This window comes from Mustela lutreola, chromosome 14 (assembly GCF_030435805.1).
Source record: "Mustela lutreola isolate mMusLut2 chromosome 14, mMusLut2.pri, whole genome shotgun sequence".
In the NCBI taxonomy this organism is placed as follows: Eukaryota; Metazoa; Chordata; class Mammalia; order Carnivora; family Mustelidae; genus Mustela; species Mustela lutreola.
This window is the reverse complement of record NC_081303.1, coordinates 64,024,735-64,052,654: the sequence shown is the minus strand read 5'-3', so window position 1 is coordinate 64,052,654 and position 27,920 is coordinate 64,024,735. Positions and strand designations below refer to the sequence as shown.

The window sequence follows — 27,920 nt, the reverse complement described above, 5'->3', positions numbered from 1 at the left end:
TTCCTTGCATCAGCTGAATCAACTTACTATAATTCGGCTTTCTTCCTGAAACCAATGGGGTTCTGTCAGTAGTGCCTTCAGCTTAAAGGCACTTCATCTTTTCTGAACATGAGGAATGTTTTCCTCGCCTTCTTTATGGAGAATGTTTGGATGTCAGGTGTTCGTTGATTCCAAAGAACAGACAAGGTGGTAGAAAAATCACCCGAGCTTCATCTTTAGCTTTTACTTATCATCGCTCTGACCTGTGGATTAGTGACTCCTAGACATGTTCCCTGTTCTGTGCACTTAACTGAATTCAAAATATTTACCTGGACAAGACATGACGGTCACGTCCAATGGCTTTCCTCACCTGAGTCGTTACCGCACACACCAAGGCGGGAAAGGCCGACCCCAAGGATGGACTTCTGCATGGTTCCAAGACACAGAGACCCTTGGCTTTTGTAACGAAGCACACAACAAACCAACGGACAAACAAAAGCCCCTCAAGTCTGCGGCTGGAGCCGGTGTCTTCAATCTCCCTGAGTGCCAGCTCACGTGACATCTCTTGGTTAATTGCCCTTTAAACTGTTCTATAGCTTTATAGCAGCCTATAAAAGGTGATTTCCAAATATGACAGGTGCGGAAAGGCTGAAGGGGAGACTTCTCCAGGAGTCCTAACAGCTAAACCTGTAGCTCAGCCTTCCCCGGGGAGAGGGCGAGGAGCCCCGGAGGAGCCCCGCGCGATGGGGCGATACTCGGGCCGGAGCTTCCGATTAATCTTCATGTGCGCGGTGAGCGTCCTGCTCTTCGTGGCGGAGCTGGTGATCGCGCACATCGGCAACTCCCTGTCCTTGGCCTCCGATGCCTTCGCCGTCCTCTCCCACTTGGTGTCCATGGTCATCGCTGTGTTCGGCGTGCGGGCCAGCAGCGTACAGCGGCACAGGAAGAGCACGTTCGGCCTCCTGCGGGCCGACGTGGTGGGAGCGTTTGGCAACTCCATCTTCGCCGTGGCCCTGATGCTGGGCATCCTGCTGGAAGCTGTCAAAAGGTTTATTCATCCCCAGAAGACGGAGGAGCCGCTGCTGGTTCTCAGCGCTGGCATCATCGGGCTGTTCTTCAACGTCCTCAACTATGTCATCTTGGACTGCTGCTACTGCTCGGCCCACAGGCCCCCGGGGGACCCCGAGACAGGTAAGCCGTCCTCAGCTGTCCTAGCAGAGTGGGTCTGCTCGTGTCCCTGACTTTCCAGAAGCTCTTCTTCAAGGGAATTACCTGCAGTCCCAGGTTCCTTGTGAGCCGTGGTGGGGGTGAGTGTATGGGGGGGGGGGTCCTTCTTTAATTTTTAGTCACTAGGAGTGGAAGGTGTTCAGAGAAGTGGAGAGGTTGGAAAGGGACCGAGCAGGGCACAGAGGGAGCCGTTTGGAAGGAAGCCGATGGGGCACTGAGAACAGCCTCATTTAATCAGGGGCCAGATGCAACGTAGCTGTGTTTGAATTTAAAAATAATATTTTAGTGTTCCCGTAAGATTTGTTCAAAAAACACTAGACTACCTAACCAGCAGATATCAAGCAAAGTGTCAAACAAGCAGCTAGAAATCAACTGGCTAGGCTGATAAATTCTTAGGAATGGATATTGGAAGAATTTATGTAAAACAGAGGAAAAATAAAGGAGATGATCTAGTCCTTACTTTTTTTTTAGATGGAAATATTTATATTTATTGATTATATGCATCCAACCTATTTGAGAAAAAGGAAAACTATTGACACGTGAACCTTTAGATGGGACTTACGGTGGGTATCAAATGTTCTGGGTCATCTGTCAAGAGAGGGAGTTGAATCTTGGAAGAGAACAAGACATCTAAAGCAATACATTCATAATCAAGTAGGAGACGGAAACATGTTTCTTTATTGCCACAATAGGAATTAAATATACATAACCATCTTCTTGCAGAAGAGAGGAATTTCCAGCCCCATCGCATGAACAGACCAGGTTCAAATCATGGTTCTCTACCAGGGGGTAGCATTAGTGTTAGCCCACCTAGCTAACACAGGTAATGCAGACGTAGGAAGGACTAAGGGAGATCCTACGTGTTCAGCCCTTGAACAGGTGCTTGGTAAAGAGTAACTCTTGTTTTTTAAAACACCAAAATGCAGGACTTTGAATAATGTAATAATCCAGTAGCATTGAATTCTAATTGCTCATCTGGATTCTAAGAAATTTCAGTGTATTTCTTATTTGATGCGAATCTGTTTCATCTCACTTGTCGGGGTGTTCTACTATGAAGCCTGGGGAGCCTTAGTTCTAAGTTTGCGTTTTTCAGAGTGTTCCTCCTGTCCTTGCTACCAGTGTAAATTGTGTCAGCTGGGTCCAGTCCTTGATCCGATCTCCGTCTACATTTCCCTACCGGTAGGATGTATGTTATGAGCTCGCCTATAGTATGTATTAACTATAAAAGGGAACAAAGAAACTAGAACCTATATCTGTATTCAATTTAATGAATCAACTAAAGCCTCATCTTTTAAAAAGACAATAATGAGAGGGGTACCTGGGTGGCTCAGTGGGTTAAGCCTCTACCTTCGGCTCAGGTCATGATTCTGGGGTCCTGGGATCGAGCCCTGCATCGGACTCTCTGCTCAGCAGGGAGACTGCTTCCCTTCCTCTCTCTGCCTGCCTCTCTGCCTATTGTGATCTCTCTCTCTCTCTGTCAAATAAATAAATAAAATCTTAAAAAAAAAAAAGACAATAATGGTTAACTTGGGACCCTAAACTTTGTTTCCATCTATCATTACATAGAAATTATTACTTGAGATTCCAGATTATAAAATTCACATATTAATATTTATTTCTTAGTGCTAGGTATGATTTTAAGGCAAGGAAGGAGATTTCAAGCAAATGATTCGTATTGGCCGTGGAGCTGTTGCCATTACTGAACTTGCCATATTGTTTCAGATGTGATATAGACCTGCATATAGCAAAGGCAGTTTAGGCAAAGGGTGTGACTCTTTGACCAGTGTGAAAATTGATAGACAACTGTAATTTTATTTTTATAAGTTGAATTATTATCAGGTCTTAGTTCAGCTGTTGTTTGGGAAGTGGTGCTTTCCAATGTCTATGACCATGCTAAAATGACAAAAAGAGGCTTAAGACAAATATTTCACCCTGACTCTATCAGTTTCTATTGCCTGAATTCCAGAATCTCCATCTTCTCTTAAAGAGTCAAATGCTATATAGTTTGCTACTTTACCCAACTATAGTGTTAGATATACACATACAGCTAATTTTTTAAACGTTTTTAAATTTATTTGACACAGAGATAGAGAGCACAAGTAGGCAGAACAGCTGGCAGAGGGAGAGAGAGGGAGAAGCAGGCTCTCCGCTGAGCAGGGAGCCCAATGTGGGGCTCGATCCCAGGACCCTGGGATCATGATCTGAGCTGAAGGCAGACGATTAACCGACTGACCCACCCAGGCACACCTACAGCTAATGTTTTAAGAATCATGTTCTAGGGGCGCCTGGGTAGCTCAGTGGATTAAAGCCTCTGTCTTCAGCTCAGGTCTTGATCTCAGGGTCCTGGGATCGAGCCCCACACTGGGCTCTCTACTCGGCGGAGAGCCTGTTTCCCCTCCTTCTCTCTCTGCCTGCCTCTCTGTGTGCTTGTGATCTCTGTCTGTCAAGTAAATAAATAAAAATCTTAAAAAAAAAAGAATCATGTTCTATGTTCACTTTATTTTGGTAGCTTTTCGTATTGCATTATTCTATTATTAGTTTCAGATTGTTTAAGCCCTCCAAGTGATTTTAGCATAGCTATTTCACTTCTTGACGTTATATCTTGAATTAGGTATTTAGCACTTTTACTAAAACATACATTTTGATATCTTTCCCATCACCTTAATAAGTTTAAAGCAAACTTTTGGATGAATCTCATACACTGACACTAACCCAATTTTAATTATCTTTCATTTCAAGAAGAAATGTGATTAGTCCATACTATTAATTTATACCAGGAGGTGTACAATATGAAAGAAAATGACTCTAGGCTTTAGAAGATTTGACCTAACAGATAATTATTATATCCTAATTTACTAAGATAAAGAATTTCTGTATGTCTAGAGCCCTGACTTGTAGCTCTGTGGTACTTCCTGGGTTAGTGACCAAAACCAAGATAATCCATGATGGTTTCTGTGGGATCTGTGGCCAGAGTGTTTACTTAGTTAGCAAGCCTTCAGTGTCTCCTGGTTCTGTGGATCTCTAACTCGTTCTGCTTGATCTGTCTGAGGTGGGAATTGTTGTTTGACATCATAGGAAAGTAAAAAATAAGACTACTCACTTTAAATTAAATATGAACAGACTAGATAGTCTGTACAGCTAAGACTTAAAACATCCCTGGGATTCATGGAGTGAGGGAAGTTGGAGGATGAGACAGATGGAGCCAGAAATTAAACAAACAAACAGACAAACAGAAGAAAACCAAAAAAGCTCTGGGAGAAAAGGAACGTGTAGACGATTTGGCTGAGATGAAGGAACCTCGAAGCTCTGGGTCAGTCCTTGGCCAGCGTGAGTCCGTCCTTGACGTGGAAAGTGATCGGGGAGGCAGGGGGTTTTGGCTAAAGTAAAAGGCAAAATGAAAAAAGTAAAAATCTCAAGCATGAAAGAAAAAACAAACAAGAGGGAAGGATTGAAATGTGGATGGCTTCGTGTGTATTTGCAGAAGCGGTGGGGGGTTAAAACGACATGTGGATTCGGAACCCTGGAGAGGGAGGACACCAAGGATTTTCTTTCTCTAGACTTGGGACTAACGCTGCTTTGTTTACATTTCTCCCTACTCTTTGTTTACTTGATTTTCACTTTGTCTTTTAGGTCTAGATTTTATTTTTGATTATTTCTCAGCATTGAGTTTTCTTTAGAATAAAATGAATACAACTCTCTATGCCCTTACCTGACACTTGAACAGATAAATACCTTTATGTATACTGTTTTTTTTTTTTTTTAAGATTTTATTTACTTATTTGAGAGAGAGAGAAAGAGGCACAAGCAGGGTGGAGGGAAGGAGCAGTAGACTTGCTGCTGAGCAGGAAGCCAGATGTGGGGCTCCATGCATCCCAAGGTCCTGGGATCACGACCTCAGCCGAAGGCAGATGCTCAACAGACTGAGCCACCCAGGTGCCCCTGTACACTGGCCTTTATTTTAAACCAGAAGCAATTTTGTGCAGCTATGTCTGGGCTAGATTAGGCTTGCCATTTATATATATTTATATAATATATACGTGGCAAATTTATATTGGAAATAGCTGCTTTTTATTTATTTCTTTAATTAATTAATTAACTAATTTTACCAAATGCCTTTCCCTTAAATTTACTTGAAGTGTTTTTGAGTCCGAACTGTGTTGATTTTCTCTCTCTCCTTTTGTCTCTTCCTCTCTCCTTCTACTCTGCCCGCCTCCCCACCTCTCTTTCTCACCACCTCCCTGACTTTATGTTTCTCCAACCAAATCACTAGAGGCAGTGACAGCAAAGTAGTCCACAAAATTCCTGGTTGCAGAAGGTTTTAACACACAGCTGACTGGCTGCTCTCATCCGCTCCTAGTCTTTACTAGTCAGTCCTACTTAGGACTCGGGACTCCAGCCTGATGGAAGCCTTTCACAGTCCTTAGGCAGTCCTGTAGACTCTGAAGCCTTAGACAGTCCTGTAGACTCTGAAAGCAGATCTGCTTTCCTTTTCTTGTAGAGCAAATTCTACCCAGAGACAAGCAAAGGAAGCAAGGCTCTGCGAGTTTCAGGAGGGGCCAGAGGGCACCTGCTTCCACTCTCCTAGTAGCCAATACTGGGCAGTCCCTAAGAGGGCAGCACACTTTCGAGCACAGCTTTTCACACGAGAAGGGGGAAGGTTTTCTAGGGATGAGTTCCCCATCTCGTTCAGAGGCAGGATTGGAATGATTTGGAATTTGCAATAATTATTATGTAATTGTAAGAGTCATGCTTAATTCCCAGAAGCTGGTACTTCGCCATTTGTCCGTATCTGACACCATTGTTTTCCAAGCACCTTGTCGGCTTCTGAACAATGAAGTTCCACATGAGGGTTCAGTGATAAGTACACACACTCCTGTCACAGCTCACATATTGTCCCACTGTAGACGCTTCATATACTCCCATACACCTCTTTCCGTCCGCTCACGGCGCCGTGGGGAGCCCCTCCCTTCTCTGGTTGCCCAGTGACAGGGCTCTGGGTCAGTTCTAGGGAGTGAATAAGAAAGATTAACTGAAGATTGAAACATAGGAACTATTTCACATTTGCAAAGTCAAATTCAACTGAAGAAAAAAGAAGATAAAGCAGCTCCTTTTTCTAAGCCATTTTCTTCTAACATACAGAGGCTGCTCTGACTGATATCTGGGTTAAATTTTAATGAAAACCAAGTGCTTATTGACGTCTGTGGGATGTCAGGCACTTGGAAAGCATACAAATAATAGTCCCAGCACCGTATGGCATACATTTGGAGAACTGTATGTTTTATGAAAAAATTAGAATGTATTGCACTGAATTCGAGAATTGTGTGTATTATGAGACAATATTTGCTCTTTTCATTTGCAGACAAGGAAACAGGTTGAGTTCATGGAAGAGTGACAAAGAAATTACAAAATTCATTCTAGGCCCTTAATTAAAGGTCTTATTCTGCTTCACCAAGAAAAGAAAAACAGTGAAAAATCGCTTGGCAATATTCATAAAATAGCAGGTCAAAAAGTGGCAATGAATACACTGTAAAGTGAATCCCAATTCCAGTAGCTGAGTGATCTCCAGAAAGTCACTCAAACTTTCTAAACCCCAGTTTCTCGATCTGTAAAATGGGTAGGTAGTATCTAGCTCCTAAGGGTGTTGCGAGGATGAAATTACATGGTGTGTGAACTACTCACCATAGCACCTGGTGGTGGTGGTTCGTAGTGATTGTCCAAAGGCTGAAGGGACAAGGAATGAATGAAATATTAGGAACACCCCTTTGCGGACAAGTCCCTTGTTCTGCTCCACAACCACGGCTGGCAGCCCGCCCTATCCCTGGTCAGCACTCATCATTGTTTGCTGTTACTTATACATTTAGTAATACAGGTCCATCGCTAGTCCTGGAAAACCACACAATACACGTGTATTGTGGATGACGGGTGGCATCCTTAGTGGGGTCAACTGGCAGGTTCCCGAAAATACAGGCTCTGGAACTTCTCCCCTCCTGCTCTGGGTCTGACAATGGAGAAGATACTTAACCACTTTGAGCCTCATCTCATGTATCATGATACCAGTTTTCAAGAATCGATACGCTTTTCTTTTGATAAATACGAATACTTTCACAATGCATGATTTTTCAAAGGGTTCTTATGTTACCTTCCTTGCTTTCGGTGCTCAAGATAACACTTTGTAGAAGGCCATTGCTTATATTTTCCAACTGTTAAAAATTATATATTTTAAACCGTTGTAGTGGCATTAACATCAGAATAGGACACTCAAGAAAATAATGCAAATGTAGCTTGTATTTCCAAGTTGCAAATGAAGAAACCAAGGCACCAAAGGTTTTGAGGTTAACCCAAAGTTGATGCTAGAACCAGGACTTTGCATTTTCATATGTCTATCCTACCATAAGGCGATTTGCCTTTTAAACGTTTCCCTACTGTTCTGTCTCGCGAATAGTGACATTCCCATTTTCTTTATCAAAAGCCTTCATTTTCCGAGAAGGTGGGCTGAAAGTAAGCTTATTATTTTGGTTTTCTTTTGGCCAGATGCTTACAGAATGTAAAAAGTATACTTATTACTTTTCTCCTCTGCCTCAGTCTTCTGAAAGAGACAGTAGTTAATATGGTTTTTATAAAACATTATGTATCACTGTTTCTGATGACTATGGCGTTTTTATAAGCGGCAATAAATCTGGTGATTCCATTTTCTTAGAAATCATCTTCCAAAGTCCATGTCCTGATATTTATTGTCTACGTCTAAGGTGTTGAGAGGATTTTGAAGGAAGTAATTTTTAATAAAGTATATCCGTGCTCTTGTTCTTCGTTTTTTTTTTTTTTAAGATTTTATTTATTTATTTGTCAGAGAGAGAGAGAGAGCACAAGCAGGGGGAGCAGCAGGCAGAGGGAGAAGCAGGCTTCTGCTGAGCAAGGAGCCTGATACGGGGCTAGATCCCAGGACCCTGAAAAAAGGCAGAGGCTGAACCGACTGAGCCACCTCAGTGTCCCTGTGTTCTTGTTCTTTATTTGCTGGGACAACACTAAAAATACTTCAGCCCAATAGGCCATAGGAAAAAGATGATCCTTAACTCAGGCCAATGAAAACTCAAGGTTGGTTCCTTAGAGGAGAGCCGCAGAGAAGTCAGGTTGAAGGAGACACTGTCGGGATGAGCCGCCTGTTTTCTGGAGAATTCTTTACATGAAGAAACTGCCTGGAGATTTTGTAGGACCAGATGGAATGGAACCAACAACCAGCCTGATAGCTGATGCCTAAAGTCAACTGAGGACATTGTTGGGACATTATGGGACCAATAAATAACTTCCACCTTGAGTCTAGAGCTAAGTGAGAACTAAGGGATCAAAGATAGACAGCAATAGAAACAGAAGTCTAGATCTTGATAAAAGCTCGACTGGAGAATGTACCTTGAATGTCACCATAGGCCCAGCAGTAAACTTACCCTTCCTCTGACAAGCAGAGCTCAACAACTGGGGAAGCAGAGGTGGACCCCAAAACAGAGACAGTGTGTGTTGTCTGAGGGCAGGCCGTTGGAAGGGTAAAGCTCAGGAGGCGCTGAGCTGGGCTTCTTCCATTCCTTCACCTAAACCCACCAGTGAGAGAAGACCTTTCCACTCCAGGAGTGACTTCTTACCTGAAAGTTGGAGTGGGAATGAAGGCAGTCAGACATCGGCCACCCTGAAGGGCCCCTCATGGACCCACGAGACAAGAGGAATGGAGATCTCCGCCCTACCCTGTGCTGCTTCATGTATTCACTTCTAGCTCTCCTTAAAGGACTGAGAGAAGTTATCAGGACAGGGGTGCCCACTTTCTGAAGGCTTGGGCTCCCAGTGCCAACCACTGTTTCCTTTCCGCATTCTTCTTGGGACCAGTGCTAAGCCATTTAAAAACCCCTAGCGACTGACATGGAGGAGAACAGTAAGTGTATCAGTGATATCGACCCCGAGGACCGAAGGGTGGTCAGTATTGCTCACCAGAAATTACATGCTGACAGAAATAATAGCATCAAGACATTTTAATAATTCAATGTCAGCAGTATAAAAATGCCCCCAATTTATTTATTTTTTAAAAAGATTTTTTAAAATTTATTTGTTTGACAGAGAGAGATCACAAGTAGACAGAGGGGCAGGCAGAGAGAGGGAAGCAGGCTCCCCGCTGAGCAGAGAGCCCCATGCGGGACTCCATCCCAGGACCCTGAGATCATGACCTGAGATGAATGCAGTGATTTAACCCACTGAGCCACCCAGGCTCCCCAAAATGCCCCCAATTTAAAAGTGAATCCCTTCACCATATCAAATTAGGGGAGAAAAATCAAAATCCAAAGTAGATATGTTTGACCTGATGAGTTCCCGTCCAGAGAAATCAAAGCCTCTCATTATTGATTTGAAGGACAGCCCAAAGGCGCAGCACAATGAAACCACAGAACCCCCAGTCTCGTTCACTTGGAGCCCCATCTCAGTTGGAGTGTCGTCTCTGCCTGATGGAGCCAGTAGTTTTAGCCTGAATTGTTTTCCACTGGAATAGATGTCGTTCTTCAGGACATCCAAGTTGGATAAGTTGTACACCAAGACTTGGATGTGCTCCACCTTTCAAAGATCTCTTTGTCTTTGGAGGGGTGCTTGGGTGGCTCAGTCAGTTGGGTGTCTGGCTCCCTGCTGAGCGTGGAGTCTGCTTCTCCTCTGCCCCTTCCCCATCCCCACACATACTCTTTCTCTAAAATAAATAAATAAATCTTAAAAAAAAAAAAAATCTCTTTATCTTTGGTTCTCTTCAGTTTTGCTACAGTATTTCCTGACATGAATTTCTTTTTATTTATCCCACCTGGGAATCATTGTGCTTCCGAAATCTAAGCATTTGTATCTTTTATAAATTCCAGAAGATTTTCAGATACCATTTCTTCTAGCTTTGCCTCTCCCCTGTTCCTTCTAGTTTCTCCTCCCATCACACCAGTTAGATAATATCAGATCTTCTCATTCTGTCCTCCGTATTTTGTACACCGTTTTTCATCTTTTCCACTTTATGTTGTTCTGTGTTACGCTCTAGGTAGTGTGGGGAGATCTTCAGATTTGCCTTCACTTTTTCAGAAACTGATTCTGCTGCAATGGGTGTGGGTAGTCCTCTGCCATTTTGCCACATGTGTACATTTGTGTAATCCCCACCAAAATCAAGATACAGAGCTATTACCTCACCACAAAGCTATCCCTCCTGCCATGTTTTTATAATTATACCCACTGTCCCGCCCCTCACTCCCTATCTCTATGACCTTGAAGCCACTCATCCGTTTCCATTGTTATTATAATTTCAAAAAAGTTATGTAAAAATAGAATCATACATATATAACCTTTAAAATTGGCTTTTCTCTTTTGGTATAATGCCCTTAAGATCAGCCAAGTTGTTGTGTGTGTCAGTAGTTGGTTTCCTCATATTGCTGAGAAATATTCCAAGGCTTGGATATAGTCGGATTTTTTAAAGCCATTCTGCCAATTGTTCTATTTTTTAATAGAACAATTTTTTGTTCTATTTTAATTGTTCTATTTATATCATCTACATTCAATGCAATTACTGGAGTTTGGGCTTAACCATTTCATTTTTATTTTCTGTTTGTTCTTTCTGTTTTTATTTCTCTGTTTTCCTTTTCCTGTCTTCCTTGAACATCTTTTAGGATTCAGTTTTGATGGTCCCATTTTTTTTTGAGTTTTTGAGTATATCTTGGCATGTCTCTGTGTGTGGTTGCTCTAATCATTGCATTTCACATACGAATCTACCCGAGTGTGTCAGTACTGGTGTCAGTATTTTCCAGTTTGAAGTGTAGAAGCCTTACCTCCCTTTATGCCCCATTATCTTTCCCCCATTTACTTATTATTATTATTATTTTTAGAGGATGGAGGAGAGACAGAGGGAAAGGGAAAGAGAGAATCTTAAACAGGCTCCACTCCCAGCACAGAACCCAACACAGGGCTCGATCTCACAACCCTGAGATCATCACCTGAGCTTAACCAACTGAGCTACCCAGGCTCCCCTATCTTCCCCCATTTAGAGTTGTTACAGTCACACTCATCCCTAAGATCCTGCTCATCCTTTTTTTAGGAGCCAGTAGAATGTTAATCCTTAACTTGCTTTGGAAACATTCAGTTTCTTTGCTTTTTTAGTTTTCTGTGTGGCTTTCAGCTTCTTCTTTTTGAAGTGTTTCTTTTTCTTAGTACTTCTCACATCTCCGTGGTGCAGCGGCTGTTCACAGGGAGCCCCTCATCTGAGCTGTTAGAGCCCGGCGTTACCTCTGTGAGCCGTTGGCCCTCACACCAGTGTCATCAAACTTTGATCTCACGTTTTCAACCAGCCAGCGACCATACTTTTCAGTAGATGCACAGGGACTGGAGTCGTTGTGCTTTGTCTTTTGTTTTCTTGGTCAATGACCCATTCATTATAAAGAATACAACTTAGGGACAGTCAAATAGAAGAAATACCCGGGCAAGGTAGGAGGAATGCATGACAAGCTTCCATGCCCTCCCTGGGCGCACCATTTTCCCAGTCCAACCCAGAAGCTCTTGTTCAACGTCCCCCTCCTTTCTCTCTGTTGTTCAGATAGGATACTTTCTATTATCCTGTCTTCAGGTTTGTGGATTTTTCCTTTGTCTTTTCCACTCTGCTGTCAAGCCCATCAACTGAGGATTTTTTGGTGTTTTTTTTGTTTGTTTATTGTATTTTTCAGTTTTAAAATTTCCATTTAGTTCTTCTCTGTTTGTTGAGACTCTCTATTTTTTCATTTATTTCAAGTATATTTGTAATTGCTTGTTGGAGTATTTTTATGACAACTACTTTAAAATCCTGTCAGTGCCTCTTAACATCTGTGTCACCCAAGCATTGGCATTATTTTTCATTCAAGCAGAGGTTTCCCTGTTTTTTGGCATGACAAAATATTTTCGGTTGAGTCCTGGACATTTGGGGTTATAGGAGACTGTGGATCTTATTTACATTTTCTGTTTGAGCAGGTCTTCTCTGAAACTGTGCTGGGGGAAGGGGTGCTGCTTGTCATTGTAAGATGGGATTAGAAGTTCACATTCCCACTTGGCCTCTGTTGGCACCCAGCAGGCGTGAGAGGTCAGGCTCCCCCTTGGGCTTTCACGGATAACACTCTGGCTAGGAGGAGCAGGGGCACCTTCTACTGAGTTCTTAATATTAGCTACTTTTCAGTTATGTTGCTTTGATCTTCAGTCACACTGTCCATACTTTTCCTTTATTCCTGTATATTAAATACACTTAGTATGTGCTATCGTTGTGGTTTCAACATCAGCAACTTTTACATGTCTGATCTTGCTGTTTATTATCTTTTAAAATTTTTTTTTAAAGATTTATTTATTTTAGAGGGAGAGAGAGAGCAGAGTGGGAGAGGGGCAAAGGGAAAGGGGGAGACAGAACCTCAAGCAAACTCCTGCCTGAGCACAGAGCCTGACAAGGGGCTCAGTCTCACGACCTTGTGATCATGACCTGAACTGAAGTGAGGATTTGGACGCTCAACTCACTGAGCCACCCAGGTGCCCTGCTGTTTAATTATTTTTGCTGCTTCTCTCAAGGTGGCTTCCTTTGTCTTGTTTTATGTGTTTCATAATTTTTTACCTAGAACTCACTCATGTTCAATGGAACTCTCTCTGAGGGAATTCTTTGAGAAATATTTAAGTACGGTCTTCCACACAAGATATGCATTTTATTTCTATCAGGTCCCTAAGGGTTTGACCAGCTTGTGAGCACCTAAAAAATTCTTTGCTTGAAAGCTGTTGTTGTTGTTCCTATTATCATTACAACATAAGTAACGTACATTTAGACAGTGTTCCCACATGAAGGCCATAGTATAGTTTCAGCTTCCTGTGAGAGAGTTTTTCCTCTTCACCCATAACCAAGGCTGAAACGTTGCACTTTCTTTGCTGTCTCCTTTGCGGCAGTGAGTGTTTGTTTGATGGCTTCGTTTCATTTCAAACATTCACCAAGGGATTTCTCTTTGAGGGGATCTCTGATCCAATGCTCCCCTTTGTATGGATCTAAGTTTTGTCCCTTATGCCATCCGTGTCTACATGGCTATTAAAGTCAAAGACTGGAACATTTGTCTTTATTGGAAAGATAGCCTTCAGTCAGATCCTGGCTTCAACTCATCTTGTTGGCTTTTGACTTTCACTTCATTTTTGGTCCCTGAGTGTGTTCTTAATTTCCTGTCACACTTTTTGAAGAGTTCAAAAACTACGACAGAACCATATAATGTTATCCCAGAGCTAGAGTCCTTAATATAGATAGTCTTAGGTTCTCAGAGCTCAGCACCTAGGACCGCCTGGGCGGCTCAGTCATGGTTAAGTGTCTGACTCTTGATTTCAGCTCAGGTCGTGATCTGAGGGTCGCATTGGGCTCCACATACAGCAGGGAGTCTTAGATTGTCTCTCTCCCTCTGCCCCTCCCCTACGCATGCACACACACTCTCTCTCTCCTTAAAATAAAAATAAAATCCAAAAGTACAAACCAAAAAACCAAAACCAAAACCAAAACCCTCAGCACTTAGAATAAGCCAGGCCCTTAGCACCACTTGCCAGGACTAGCAGAGGCAACGCTGTCAGGGGACAGGTCTGCAGACAGAGGGCGTCCTCTGGTTTTCTGCCTCTGCAATGCCAGCAAGATGGACCCAGACTGGCCAGGGCCTGGACCTGCACCCTTAGCTCCAGTCGTAACAAGAGGTTAATTATGTACCAAGTTTTCCACATCTGGTAAACACACCACATCCTTTCCCAAAGGGCGACATTTAAAATATTGCTGCCTGCTCACAGAGTTTAGAAATTTGCAGCAACAACGTCCTCGGCTCCATATTTTATTTGAGGCATTTTTCTTTCCCAATCAGTGTGTGTGCGTGCGTGCATGTGTGTGAGTGTGTGTGTAAGAGAGAGAGAAAGAGAGGAGGGGGCGAAAGGGAGGAGGGAGGAAGGAAGAATGTTTTATTTATTTATTTTTAAAGAGTTTATTTATTTATTTGACAGACAGAGATCACAAGCAGGCAGAGAGGCTGGCAGAGAGAGAGGAGGAAGCAGGCTCCCCGCTGAGCAAAGAGCCAATGCAGGGATCGATCCCAGGAACTCTGAGATCATGACCCGAGCCAAAAGCAGCCCCCCAGGAGGCCCGGAAGGAACATTCTAATGTCCATTTCCATCTTGAGCTCCTGTTCCCGGCTCTGTTGATAGTCACTCTCCTGTGGATGGGCTTTATTTATACCACAGGGACAGCTGCCCCTGCTTTTAGCTTCAGAACCACTTAGGTCTGGGAACCCCGCTTCCCGCAGACGCATCTCCCGAACTCCACATTTGATTCAGGCTGAGTGTCGGGCTTAGCAATGTCCGAGCTGAAGCCATTTTGACCGTGTGTGGGGACTCCCGCTCCTCCTTTATGCTCCCGCAGACACCTGGCTTTCCACAGCTTCGGGACGTTTCAGGCCTTGGGGTGGAGGGGTGTATATCATCCTGCTGAATCTCTCGTTCTGAAGTTTGGTAGGTGCTTCTGGTGTTTTGCTTCCTTTGAGTTCTTTTCTCAGAAACACTCAGTGTTGTTGTTGATGATTTAATGGTTTAATCAAGTTATTAAAATTGTTCCCTTTTCTTCTCTACCATGCACGAGGCTGGCATTTTTGTTGGACTTTTTTCTTTCCACTTTGTCATTGTTTTTTGGGTCAGACATTTGTTTTTCCCACATGGATTTTTTTTTTTTTTTATTATTCTTATCACCGTGAGAAAAGTGAAATCAGTGTTTTCAGGGTCTGCCAAAAGCAACTGTTGTCCAAACAAGTCTTGTCAACTCTCACCTCTTAGAGTTGGATCACCTCATGTGAAAAGCATTTTCCACTTAAATAAAACAGTTTAATGCAGGCCTGGTCTCAAGCTATCCTATTCTGGCCTCCGTCCCCTTCAGTGTGTTCCATTCTCCCTGAGCCAGTCCTGGAGTCCTAAGTGTCCGTTTCTGGACCTGTGCCCATAGGACACAGGCAAACCCTACATGCGCAGTAACTGTTTTGATTTGAAGTCCATCTAACAGTGCTTTAAATATTCTATGCTAATCTTCCTAGGCTTCTCCTCTCAAATAGCTCTGGATTTTGTGGAAGCTTTGTTTGTATAGACGTGCCAATCTTTCCACAGTGGTTCCTTGTTCTGGTTGCTGTGTAATGAACCACCACAGATTTAATGGCATAAAACAACAAGCATTTCATGATACTTGGGATTCTGTGGTCTGGAATTTGGAAAGGAACCAGCAGGAACAGCCCATCTGTCCCATGAGGTGTGGGGCCTCAGCTGGGAAGGCTCCGCGGATGCGACAGTGACTTGATGGCAGGTGGAAGCATCATCGTCCATCTGGTTCCTGGGCTGGAAGGTGTCGACATCTAGAACTGCTAACTGGACCGTGAGCAAGGATGTCTCAGTGTAGCTTGGCTTCCTCACACTGGAGTGGCCTCGGGACATCGTACATGGTGTCTTGGGGTCTCAAATGTGAGTGCTCCATCAGACAAGATAGATGCCTCAATTGCTCTTTTGGTCCAACTTCAGATTCTGCAGATTACAAACAAGTGACATCACAGGAGTGTCAAGCCCATGAACCCACTTTTTTTTTTTTTTTTAAGATTTTATTAATTATTTATTTATTTGAGAATGAGAGAGAGAGAGAGAGAGAGGGAGAGTTAGAGAGCAAGCACGTCTGAGTGAGGGGAGAGACAGAGGGAGAGGAAGAAGCAGACTCCCACAGAGCAGGGAGCCCGATGTGGGACTCCATCCCAGGACCCTGAGATCCTGACTGAGCTGAAGGCAGAGGCCTAACTGACTGAGCCACCCAGACACCCCTATGGACCCGCTTCTGATGGAAGGAACATTAAAGTCACCCTGTGGAAAAACACATAGAATAAAAGATATGTTGTGCCCATATTTGGAAGAAGAAACCTGCACAGCCCACCCTCAGGCTAACAGTGCACATCCCTTCCACATACAAAATCCACTTCCCACGACTCCTGAAGTCTCCTCCCATGGGCCACTGTCTTCTGGCCTAGGCTCTTGGTCATCTCGGTCAGGGCCAGGCCGAATGAGGTTCCTCAGGGGCAGTTCCTCGATTGTCTTCCCCCCCGTCTGAAGATCTGTGAACTAGAGACACAAATGCCCTGCTCTCTGCACACCCAGCATACAATTGTGTGTGTGGTGGGGAGCAGTTTGTAGGACAGACTTCACAGAGCTGCCGTGTCCCGCAGTTGCTTTTACTTCAGACAATACTGGCAGCTTTAGAAGGATGACTTTTAGTACTTCCCTGGACCTGATTCTCTCTGGCGATGGTGGAAGCATTCCAGAGCCCAGTCTGCTCCCTGAAATCTCGACTTTCTGCCTCTGACCTGAAGGACGTCTTTGGTTCCCAGTCCATAGTCTGATCTGATCTAACCCCCTCCTTAAGAACATTTAGAGATGGGTGCATTCCCTTTTCTTTTTTTGTCTGTCTCGCTTCAGGAAAACACCCTTCGTCTGATGCAATCTTCTGCTTTCTGAGGGCAAATTTCTCTCCCTTTCCCTTTCTACACAGTAAGACTGGAGCACGGAGTAAAACCAGTTTTAAAACTCTTGCTCACAAGGGGCGCCTGAGTGGTTCAGTGGGTTAAGCCTCTGCCTTCGGCTCAGGTCATGATCTCTGGGTCCTGGGATTGAGCCCTGCATTGGGCTCTCTTCTGGCACAGAGCCTGCTTCCTCCTCTCTCTCTCTGCCTGCCTCTCTGCCTACTTGTGATCTCTGTCTGTCAAATAAATAAATTAAAACTTTTTTTTTTAAAAGCTAAATATGTTTTAGAAAAAAACAAAAACTCATGCTCATGAGAGCCTATTGAAACAGCCCTGCCTCGATGACAAGAGCCACTTTTTTCTGTGAGGCAGGAAGCTGCTGTGACACGACAAGGTCCAAATATGGCCAGGTTCACGCAGGAGCCTTCACGCCTCACAGCACCCACTCTGGTCCCGCCAGGAGCCTCAGCCCCCACGTGCTACTTTGGCCTGTAGAGTCTTAGCCTACTCCTTCTCCAGGCTCCTGGCAACTCACCAGTATGGTAGGGCTTAGGGACTAGTAAATCCTACTCCTTTCTTACTCTCCTAGGCTTGGAAACAACTGCTAGATAAGATACAGATGGCGTTTGAACATAATGCCAACTTTACTGTAGATATGACACAGCCCGGGATAGGACTGAGATGTGGAGCTGCAGAGAGCTTGTTAAGAATTCATCTGGCACCGAAGGGGCACGTGCACCCGAATGTTTATAGCAGCAATGTCCACAATAGCCAAACTATGGAAAGAACCTAGATGTCCATCAACAGATGAATGGATCAAGAAGATGTGGTATATATACACAATGGAATACTATGCAGCCATCAAAAGAAATGAAATCTTGCCATTTGCGACAACATGGATGGAACTAGAGTGTATCATGCTTAGCGAACTAAGTCAAGCGGAGAAAGACAACTATCATATGATCTCCCTGATATGAGGAAGTGGTGATGCAACATGGGGGCTTAAGTGGGTAGGAGAAGAATCAATGAAACAAGATGGGATTGGGAGGGAGACAAACCATAAGTGACTCTTAATCTCACAAAACAAACTGAGGGTTGCTGGGGGAGGGGGGTTGGGAGAAGGGGGGTGGGGTTATGGACATTGGGGAGGGTATGTGCTATGGTGAGTGCTGTGAAGTGTGTAAACCTGGCGATTCACAGACCTGTACCCCTGGGAATAAAAATATATGTTTATAAAAAATAAAAAATTTAAAAAAAAAAGAAAGAAAGAAAAAAAAAGAATTCATCTGGCACATCTGGAAAGGTGAGAAGAGGTCAGCTGCGCATGCGCTACGCCTTCCCCCACACCTAGCAACTGACGTGGTTACCCTGCTTCTGAGAAAAGCTGCGAAAACGGAAGCAGAGAAAGAGGTGAAGAGTGTTGTTGTCCCCCATCCCCCGTGCCCACCCCAGGTGTCCCTGGGGAAATGCAAAGCTTGGGGAATGGAGAGTCTCCTGAACACAAACAAAAAGCTGTGAGCTCCAGTGTGAGCCACGTGCGTTCATTCCCTCCATCCCTCCTCGGTCTCTTCCTCCCACCCGCTTTCTTTTATTTTTTGTCTGTTCCTTCTTTTATCTCCTGTCATCCTGCAGGCTGCACAGGGGGGCAGTGTCAAGGAAGTCTCCCTGAAGAACTGTCTTTTGAGACCGAAGGCATGGGGAGGAGGAGTTGAGTGGGGGTAGAGAAGGTTCTAGGAGGTGAGAAGAGCATAAGCCACGTCCTGGAGAATGGGCAGGCTGAGAGAGAACCACAGGGATGAGCTTCGCTAGAGAGGAGTAGTGGGCTAAGACTGAGTCCTGGGGCTCACCGACATTTAGAAATGAAGAGGAGGGGGAGGAACTATCCATGACACATATGGAAAACCAGGAGGCTACCTTATTCGCGGGTCAAGTGGAGAGAGTCTTCAAAAAGGAAAACCAGGTTTTCAGGAACAAATGTTGCTGAGAATGCCAAGACGGGCGTAGAAAAGCAGGAGATCCCGGCATGAGGAGGTCATGAGTAACTTTCCCCAAACCTTGTCCATGGTGTCGTGGAAATGGAGGTGACATTGGGTCGGTGACAGAGAGACTGGAATCTGAGGAAGTAAAGGCTGTGTGAGACAGTGTTTTCTGGAGTTTTTCTTTCGGAGGGAGCACAAAAATGGAGAAGGAGTAAGTTCTCCCGCATTGGCGAGGAATCGAAGTAAGGAAAGGTCCTATTTTGTCAGCCATTTTATTTTTCTCATTATTAAATTTATATTTCTCCTGAGTCATGGATGTGGAGAAGAGGAGAAAACCACTCTTAGCAACTGATAGTAGGTGTGGTTTCTCGGTCAGCTCCGGACCAGGAGCGTCTGGCTGCAAGTGACGACAACCCTCCTTACGCTTACTTCAGCAAAAAGGGAACTTCATTGGTTCACATAATTAACTTGGAACCAGAGACTGAAACTCCATCAGACGTTCTCTTTCACTGTCTCTCTTCTCTTTCTGCTTCCTTCCCTACTGCAGAGTGAAAGGTTTGGGGAACAAAGCAAGGGGAGATGTAATGATTAGGGGCTCTGGGTCACCTCCTCACTACTTTAGTGACCAAACAAGAAAGGGAACTTTTCTCTCTCTGTGATATATTTTGGAAACTTCCAGAGAAGGACTCTGGCCCATGTTGGGTCAGGTGGCCATCCTTTGACTCAAGCATTGTGGCCAGGGGCTGAGAAACTATGTTTGGCTCAATCTTGGCTATACGCCCCTGTCGTGTCCAACGGGACAAGACGTCTTACCAGAAGGAGGCAGGGAAGGGTTCCAGGCAGCCGAAAACCTTGGCTGAACCGTGTACATTAGCGTGGTTACCAATAACCGTGCTCGCTTTCTATAGTTCATGTTAATTGCGGCTTCTCATGGAAACAACAGCAATGCCTTTTGTGTATTTGTACCTTCATTGTCTTATTTGATGTTGAAAACAGCGATGTGCACTAAGTAGTATGAGGTTCTTATTTGCATTCTACAGATTAGGAAACTAAGGCTCAGAAATTAAGTGACTGGTCTAAGTTGTGAGTAATTCAGCGCCAAAGGTCAAGAATCTTCGTTTTCCAGATCTCATTTTCATACTTAACACAGCTTCTCATTTTGTGAAAGCAATAAAATTAGGTTTCTCAGTCCAGTCACCTGATACTCTCTGCTCTTCTGATACAGAAGAGAGATTCATGATGGACAAGGAAGTATAGTAATGATGGCTGAGAAGTTCAGAGTTTTAGATTTGTAAAATAGTTATTTTAAGTGTTTTTACATCCTCAAAATATCTCATTAATCAATATTTGATTCATAATTCATTGTATTAATTAACAGCTAATTAGTTCTAAGCCAAATAGATTATTTGAACCAAGGGGAAATAGATGATCTTATAAAAAATAGGATAATCTAAAGAAGTGAATGCCCCATTATTACTTATCAGAAGTCAACAGCGCTTCTGGGAATGGTGACAGCCAGAAGGTCAAGAAAGGAGCCACCCTTTGTCAGCTGTTTATTATGAGAGTACAATGCAGGCTCTCCACTAGGCTTTGACTCTCACAACCACTGTGTGAGAAGATGACATCTCTATCTCCAGATCATAAATGAAAACACAGACCTCAGAAAAGTTAAGGAATTTGTCTAATCGTTAATAACGGATAGAGCCAAGATCGTATCCTATATTTGAGTGGCTCGAAAACGTATGTCTCTCCACTACATCACCTGGACTGTTCAATTAGTGCATTTGGCAGATAAAGGTAAAGGTATATATTTATAGGTTTTATTTTAACCCATGCACAATTATTCCCACAATTTCTTGGGCAAAAGGACTCTCTCATTTTCATATACAATAGTCGCATGGGGAACATTCCAAGACCTCCACTGAATGTCTGAAACCACAGAGTACCAAACCCTATATACACCATGTTTTTTCCTATACATACATATCTGTGATAAAGTCTAATTTATGAATTGGACACGGTAAGAGATAACCAATAATAAAATAGAATAATTATAAAAATGAACTGTAATAAAAATTATGTGAATGTGGTCGCTCTCAAGATATCTCACTGTAGGTACTTCCCTTCTTGTGATGATGCGAGATGATAAGATAGATGGGGCTTATGGATGACGTAGGCATCGTGACATCATGCTGGGCTCCTACTGACCTTCTGCGGTTACATGAGAAGCCTCACCTTCCGGATCACATCTGACTGCGGGGTCTAAAACTTCAGAAAGGGCAACTGTAGAAGAAGGCTAGAGGGAACTAACACAGTCTGAATATTGAGGTGAATCTAGCGGTGAAGACATCTGCTGTTTCCATGGGAATGTTTCCGATGGCATTCAATAACACCTGTAAAAGCTTTCTGTAAATTATTAAGTGACACGAGACTTAATTTATAGCTAAATAGCTCAAACTATTACTGGATTTAGAATCAGTATCGGAGAGGGGGGCGTTTCTCCCCTGTTTCTTGCACCTCTGACTGTTTTGGGTTTGTTTTTTTGCTTCCATTTGAATTGGAAATGGTCCAAAAGCTGATTTTTTTCCCCTTCTATTCACCAAGCAGGAGGAGTCACACCCAAATGTTGTCAGTAAGGGACAAGTTTTGGATGATATTTTTCTCGAATTCCCAGTTCTGCCCCTGATCCTTTCCCCTTTCCTCCCAATAGCCATGTCCCTATCCACTTGCTTGCTCACTTACCCTCCCCTCCCTCTCCAAATGTCATGCAGAGTGCTTCCCCGTGAGTATCTTGGCATGCCCTTCAGGTCTGCAGACGGTGAGAAGCACACAGACCAGAGGTGCTGTGCCCAGAGAGACAAGCTGGCCCCAAATAACATGGCATTGTTATTGCCAAATATATCAGATAGCCCAATCTCATCATCCCCGGTGGGATATACAAATCACGGCCATTTGTTCATACCTGGACACTCAGCAGTTGATAACTTGCTTTCTGATACTTTGTCATAGTCCATTTAAGCTCTAACAAAATACCACGACCTGGGTAGTTAAGAAAAAATAGAAATCAGTTAATACTCACTGAACCCTTCTTAGAAGCCGGGCATTCCACTAAGCGATTTACATGCATTTTCTCACTTAAGCCTCGCAACAACCCATGAGATAGATACCATTATGATCCTTAGTTCACACACACCAATAAAAAGAAGGTTTTAAGGAACTTGCCCAAGGTCATGCAAGTAAGTAGCAGAGCTGGGATTTGGTTCTAAGTCTGTCTGACCCCAAAGGTCAAATTATTAACTGTTACCCTCCTCAACCTTTTAAGTTTTCTTAAGTGAGTGCAAAATTAAAATTATCTAGAGTCTATTTTTTATTTTTTTCAAAAGGAAGGTTGTATTCATTGATGGTGTGATGAGGTTTCCATTTGACCACTGCCTAGTGCTAGTACCAGATATACCACTTTTATATAATAAAGAGGCATTTTGAAGAAACCATGGAGAGGCCACTTGGCAGGATGGGGGGGGCGGAGCTCTAAATTCATGTGGGACCCGCCTCCTTTGAGTGGGCTGCAACTCACGTCATTGCTGAGCATTTCTCCCTGAACAGCCCATTCAAAGTGGCGTTGACCAGACCTACTTCTTATCTTCTTTACCCCTCCTGCCTCTATCATTAAAAAAAAAGTGTGGTCACCTCCTGTAAAGGATCTCTTGAATTTAATGTATTCTAAAAACTTTCAAGGACAAGGTGCATACTTTTGGGGTACAGAAAGGATCTGTGTTACAAAGTGTTACAAATATGCACATTATATAAATTCCCCAACAAGGAGCATACCTGTAAGGGAGAGTCCTCTGGAGAAGCACTTTCCTTTTGGAAAGTCCTCACTTATTACCATGCTCTGCGGGCTTGGAGCTGGGCTAATGGTGAGAAGTATCCAGCTTCTGATGATGTATTTAAAATCTGGAGGAAGGGGCGCCTGGGTGGCTCAGTTGGTTAAGCGACTGACTGTCTTCGGCTCAGGTCATGATCCTGGAGTCCTAGGATTGAGTCCCACATCGGGCTCCCTGCTTGGCAGGGAGTCTGCTTCTCCCTCTGGCCTCTCCCCTCTCATGCTGTCTCTCTCCCTCTCTCTCAAATAAATAAATAAATAAATAAATAAATAAATAAAATCTTTAAAATCTGGAGGAGGGAGCTATGGGGAAAAAGAGGTACAGCCTCTTTGCAATAATAGCTTGGTGCCTTCCATGAGATGTCCACTCTCTTCCTTGAAGGGAACGCCATCTCTGGTCAACTAGAACAAAAAAAATGAAAAGAAAACCAGCTACTTTTTCAATTAAAAAAAAAAAAGTTGGTTAGTTTCTGGGTCAATACCAGTGTAGGAAGAACTTTTAGTGCTATAATCTCTACTTTATAAACTGTATCACATCAAGTTCTATGCCAATAAAAGGTGAACTTAAAATAACTTTTCATTAGTTTAGAACAAAAGGTGTATTAGGAGTGATTGACTTAGTATAATGTGGGGGCGGAGAAGGTCCGCTCTGGAGTGTGATGCCTGGATCGCATCTTCATTGTATCACTTATGTATTGTGTGATCTTGGGTGAGTTCCTTACAGTCTCTGGGGTCCAGGTCTTCACCTTTATGAGTCAGTTGTGGGGATGAAATGAGATGCTGCCTATAGAGTACTCAGCACAGGGCTGGGTCATCAAAGCCCAATAAACAGAAGCTATTGAACCCTCATCATCTACAGGAACGTGTAGGAGGCAGTCTGAATTTTTGTCAATGATCTTAGATTATAAAGATCCTTTCTCTCTATATATAAACTATATACAGCTCTCTCTCCCTCTAATCATAGTTAGCTAGTCAACGCATTTCTCTTGAGCACATTGTGTTGACACCCTCTGCCTATCTTGAAGTCAGAAACCAGGCCCTGGGCAGGGCCCCTCACACACAGCTCCCTCCTCTGCCTCCCCAGCAGCGGGCCAGCTTTCCAGTTCCATCAACTACCTTCCCGGGGCAGTGACATAATTCTTGTTCGCTGCCTTCCGTCAGGAGGATGACTGGGTAACAGGCACACCTGATAGATTTCTGCTGACCTGGAGTTTTTCTTTCAGTTGTGAATGACACAGAAATGCAGTCAGCAGGGACTGAGCTCTGTCAAGAGATTTCCACCAGCCCCTGTCTCGTCTCGACTACTTGGCCTGCTGTCCTATGTTATGTGTCGCAGAGCCTTTATAGTTTGAAGACAGGATAAGCCAGGAACTGGGGTAGCTTTCTCTGCAACTGAGTGTGACATCTGTGGTTCAAGAGTAACTCTGGGACACATGTGCCATCATGCTAATGTTAATAGAAGCATGCCGATGATAGCGGGTGCCCCCCCCCCCCACTTTACCTCCCCTCCTCCTCCCGCCCACTCTCTTCCTCTTCATCCCTTGCCTACTTTTTCTTCCTGTTTTTTTTTTTTAAACCCCCTTAATCCTCACAAACATATGAGGAGACACTATTACTATTCCCTTTATAGAGGAATGAAATCCAGACCAGACCACTAAAGAACTCGTCTAAAACCAAAAAAGCTCAAAGCTTTCATCCACTTATCAATATCTCTTCATTTCTTTTAAGTTATTGACCATTTTAATACTCGTGTTTAGAGATACTTGAAATGATCAGTTTTCTGAAATTCTCGGTGTTGGGATATTTTCCTGGAGGTGGGGAGGGAATGTTTAATGGGCTTCTCAAGTTTGGATACTCATCCTGTGGAAGGTGGGACCTTCAGGTCAAGGACATTTTAGCATGCTTGTTAGGGTCCCTTAGTGCTAGAAGACAAGATCATGATTTATAAGGCTAAGACAATGAATGGGGGAGAATCAGCATGCTACTGATCGGTGCAGTTATTTCTAAGCCCAAACCACATGTGTTTCAGGAATGGTTAAAGTTCAGGGGTTAGAGACAGGAGGTGGGGAATAGAGATGACCAGACTTCACAGAGCCTTTTTGAGAATAAGGAAAGAATATAGAACAAACACAAACCAAGAAAGAAAATTGCAAGGGCTTCCCCCAACCCCCTTCCCTGAACACACAACAGCAAACACCATTCCTTTTTCAAGGATTCCAGGGCTCGGCCTCTCCCAGAGTCCTGGGGACAGTTCTCTTCTGGATAACTTTTACTTGGAACAGAGCCTGTTGTCAACAGGAAAGGCTCTGTTTGGAATAAACCTTCATGGAGGTCAGTCGATTGAACTTTGAGTATCAGGTCATGCTGTGAGGGACACAGGGGGTCGAAGAGAATATTCTCGGCCATGGAAAAATGAGACAAGGACAGAGAGGAGGCCTGTCCCGAGGTCTTTGGTGGTCCAGGGACTTGTGTCCACTCCCGGGAAACTGATTTCTGAGTTTTGCGTGGGAGGGCCACGCTTCCGAAAAGTGCGTGTGGTCTGTGCTCCCCTCCAGGGCTGTCTGCAGCTCGCCTGGGGAGGGAGGCCTTGTGCGTGAAGACGCTGGGAGAAGAGAATGGGGGACACATTGTGCCTTGACGGGGGTGACCGAAACGACAATGCGCTCATCGCGCAAAGGCTACGCGCAAGGAGAGCGGATAAAACAGCGAGACCACGGGCCCTCGTGGAGGGGGAAGGCCGAGGGCTCAGCTCCAACTTCACGAAACGCGTTGCAGGAAGCACCCTGAAGGCTGGGCAGGGTTGGCCGGGGCCTCCCGGGGTTAATGCGGAGTCTGTAGTGCCCGCGGCGTCCCGGCACTCCCGTGAAGGCGTCCATGTCCACCGCGGCGAACACGCCCCGCGGCAGTCAAGGTCCTGATCGCCAGGAGTCCACAGGGCGCGGGGAGGGGAGAGGCTGGGGAAGCGGGGTCGGGGTGGGCCGGTGAATCCCCCCCCGCCCAAGGCTCAGGGTGTCGGGGAGGAGGGCGCTCCGGACACGCCCCCTGTCCCCAGCAGGCTCCCCCCGCTGCCCGGCGCTGTCCTAGAAGGCCAGACATTGGCCCGTGGCCACCTGCCAAGTGGGGCCGGGAGCCGGGACCGGGGGAAAGGGCCTCGGCGGCGGCCCGAGGGCCCTCAGAGCCTGCCGCCGCGGCCACTCCCTTAGACTCTGGCCGTGCGGGGACCGGGGGCGCTCTGCCTCCGCCTTATAAGAAGCCCGGCGCGGGGCCCGCGGCGAGGCCGGAGGCGGGCAGGGGCTCGGGCCGCGCAGGGGCGCCCCCACCGGCGGCGGCTCGGCGACATGGGCCGCTACTCGGGCAAGACGTGCCGGCTGCTCTTCATGCTGGTGCTCACCGCCGCCTTCTTCGTGGCCGAGCTGGTCTCGGGCTACGTGGGCAACTCCATCGCGCTGCTGTCCGACTCCTTCAACATGCTGTCCGACCTGATCTCGCTGTGCGTGGGGCTGGGCGCCGGCTACGTGGCGCGGCGACCCCGCGGGGGCCTGGGGGCCACCTACGGCTACGCGCGCGCCGAGGTGCTGGGCGCGCTGAGCAACGCCGTCTTCCTCACCGCGCTCTGCTTCACCATCGCCGTGGAGGCCGTGCTGCGCCTGGCGCGGCCCGAGCGCATCGACGACCCCGGGCTGGTGCTCGTCGTGGGCGCGCTGGGGCTGGCCGTCAACGTGCTGGGGCTGCTCATCTTCCAGGACTGCGCCGCCTGGCTCGCCTGCTGGGGCCCCCGCCGCCGCCCGCCGCCGCCACCGCGCGAGCAGCCCCAGCCCCCGGCCCGGGGCCGCGCCCCGAGCGCCATCGGGGGCCCCCGCCGGCCCTCGGCCGCCGCCCGCGGCGTGGCGGCCGCTGCAAGGCAGGACGAGCAGGGGGCGACGGTGTTCTCCAACGTAGCAGGTGCCTTTCGGTTGCATCCTCCGGACCTCGCTCTGCCTTTCCCTCCTCCCGCCGGTCCTTTCCTCCTCACCCACGCCCTCTTTTTCTTCCGGGCTGTGGCTGCTGTGGCTGCTTCTATTTTGTTAAAACAAAACAAAACAAACAAACAAACAAACAAACAAAAAAACCATGTCCTCTGTAGCTCGGCTTTAATTCTCTGCTCCTAATTTATCGTATTCCCCACAGTGTCTCTGCTTTTCTCCTGGATCTTCAGGCCTCTCCACCTCTTCTCTCCCCCTTATTCTGTCTACTTCACAGCCTTGATTTTCTTAAGTATAGTTATTATTGGGCAACAGATAGCACCCCCTACCCCGGGCCCCTTCGTGAGGTACGGTCTGAACTTTGTTTTCTCCTTCCCGCCTCGCCCACCCTTCTATCCTCCTGGGAGGTATGGGTTTGGAGATGGGGGTGGGATTCCACTTGCCTCGGTTTTTTGTTTTTTAAACTTCAATGGAAGTGTGAATGAAATCCAGAGGTGGGTCACAAGGCTTATGTCTAGGCCTCAATGTACTATTCTGGGTTGTGTGTGTGGAGAGGTAGGGGGGTTCTGATGAGCCGGTAGGAGTTTAAGATAACAAAACCTTTTTTTGAGTCCATTGGTTCTTTTTGTTTGTAGAACTTATACACAACACAAGGTTTCTTCTTTGAATGCAGGTGATTCTCTGAACACCCAGAATGAACCAGAGGAGACTGTGAAAAAGGAGAAAAAATCTGAAGCCCTGAATATCAGAGGTAGGATTGACTTCGGGTGGATTTGAAACCCTTGTCTGTAATGCATATGGGCTGTGCTGTACTCTGCGTTTCTGTTTGTCTTTTAATAAGGTGTGTTAGAAAGTAGGCCAGTTGCACCAATAGACTATGACCCTAGTCTCTTGCCTAATGGCTGCATTGATTCGGAGTGACACACGAGCTGCTAATGATTTATCCTTGCTCCGCTTAGAGCCGGGCTCACGCTGCCTGCTCCAGACACTCGCAGATCAGGAGTAAAGTGTTATTACTTTACTCGATTTTCCCCACTCCTGGGTATGGCTAATGCAAATGAGGTCTATTTTAATTGAATGTAATTCTGATGAAGGAGAGAAGAGAGTTGCTGGCTTCTGTCCATTGTGGCACTGCTGATTGACCCTCATGCCTCACTTATTTCTGCCAGGACTCTGCAGCTCGGCTGGGTCTCTTGGCTCTCTTGAATCTCTACTTCCGGGCCCAAAGCAGAGGGTTCTGGTGAGGCACGTGGAAGGCACGTTACTAGCATTCTCCCTGCCATGTGCTCAAGGTCACAAGCACGGGGCAAAGGTTAGTCCAGGGAGTTCAGAGGTACATTTCTCACCA

At 45.4% G+C, this 27,920-nt stretch overlaps 1 protein-coding gene across 3 annotated transcripts in view; it reads left to right on the top strand.

Moving 5' to 3' along the window:
* Nucleotides 1–651: 651 nt before the first annotated feature.
* SLC30A10 (solute carrier family 30 member 10) overlaps nucleotides 652–27,920 on the top strand; it is a 41,207-nt gene continuing 13,938 nt past the window's right edge. Inside the window, exons 1-2 of one of the 3 annotated variants that reach the window (XM_059146295.1) lie at nucleotides 652–1,170; nucleotides 27,246–27,323. In XM_059146295.1, coding sequence (XP_059002278.1) covers nucleotides 723–1,170; nucleotides 27,246–27,323 — 526 coding nt within the window. In that variant the 5' untranslated portion in view covers nucleotides 652–722. Of the gene's footprint in view, nucleotides 1,171–25,873; nucleotides 26,553–27,207; nucleotides 27,324–27,920 lie in introns of those variants that run through there. The other 2 variants (XM_059146294.1, XM_059146296.1) reach the window with 2 other exon arrangements.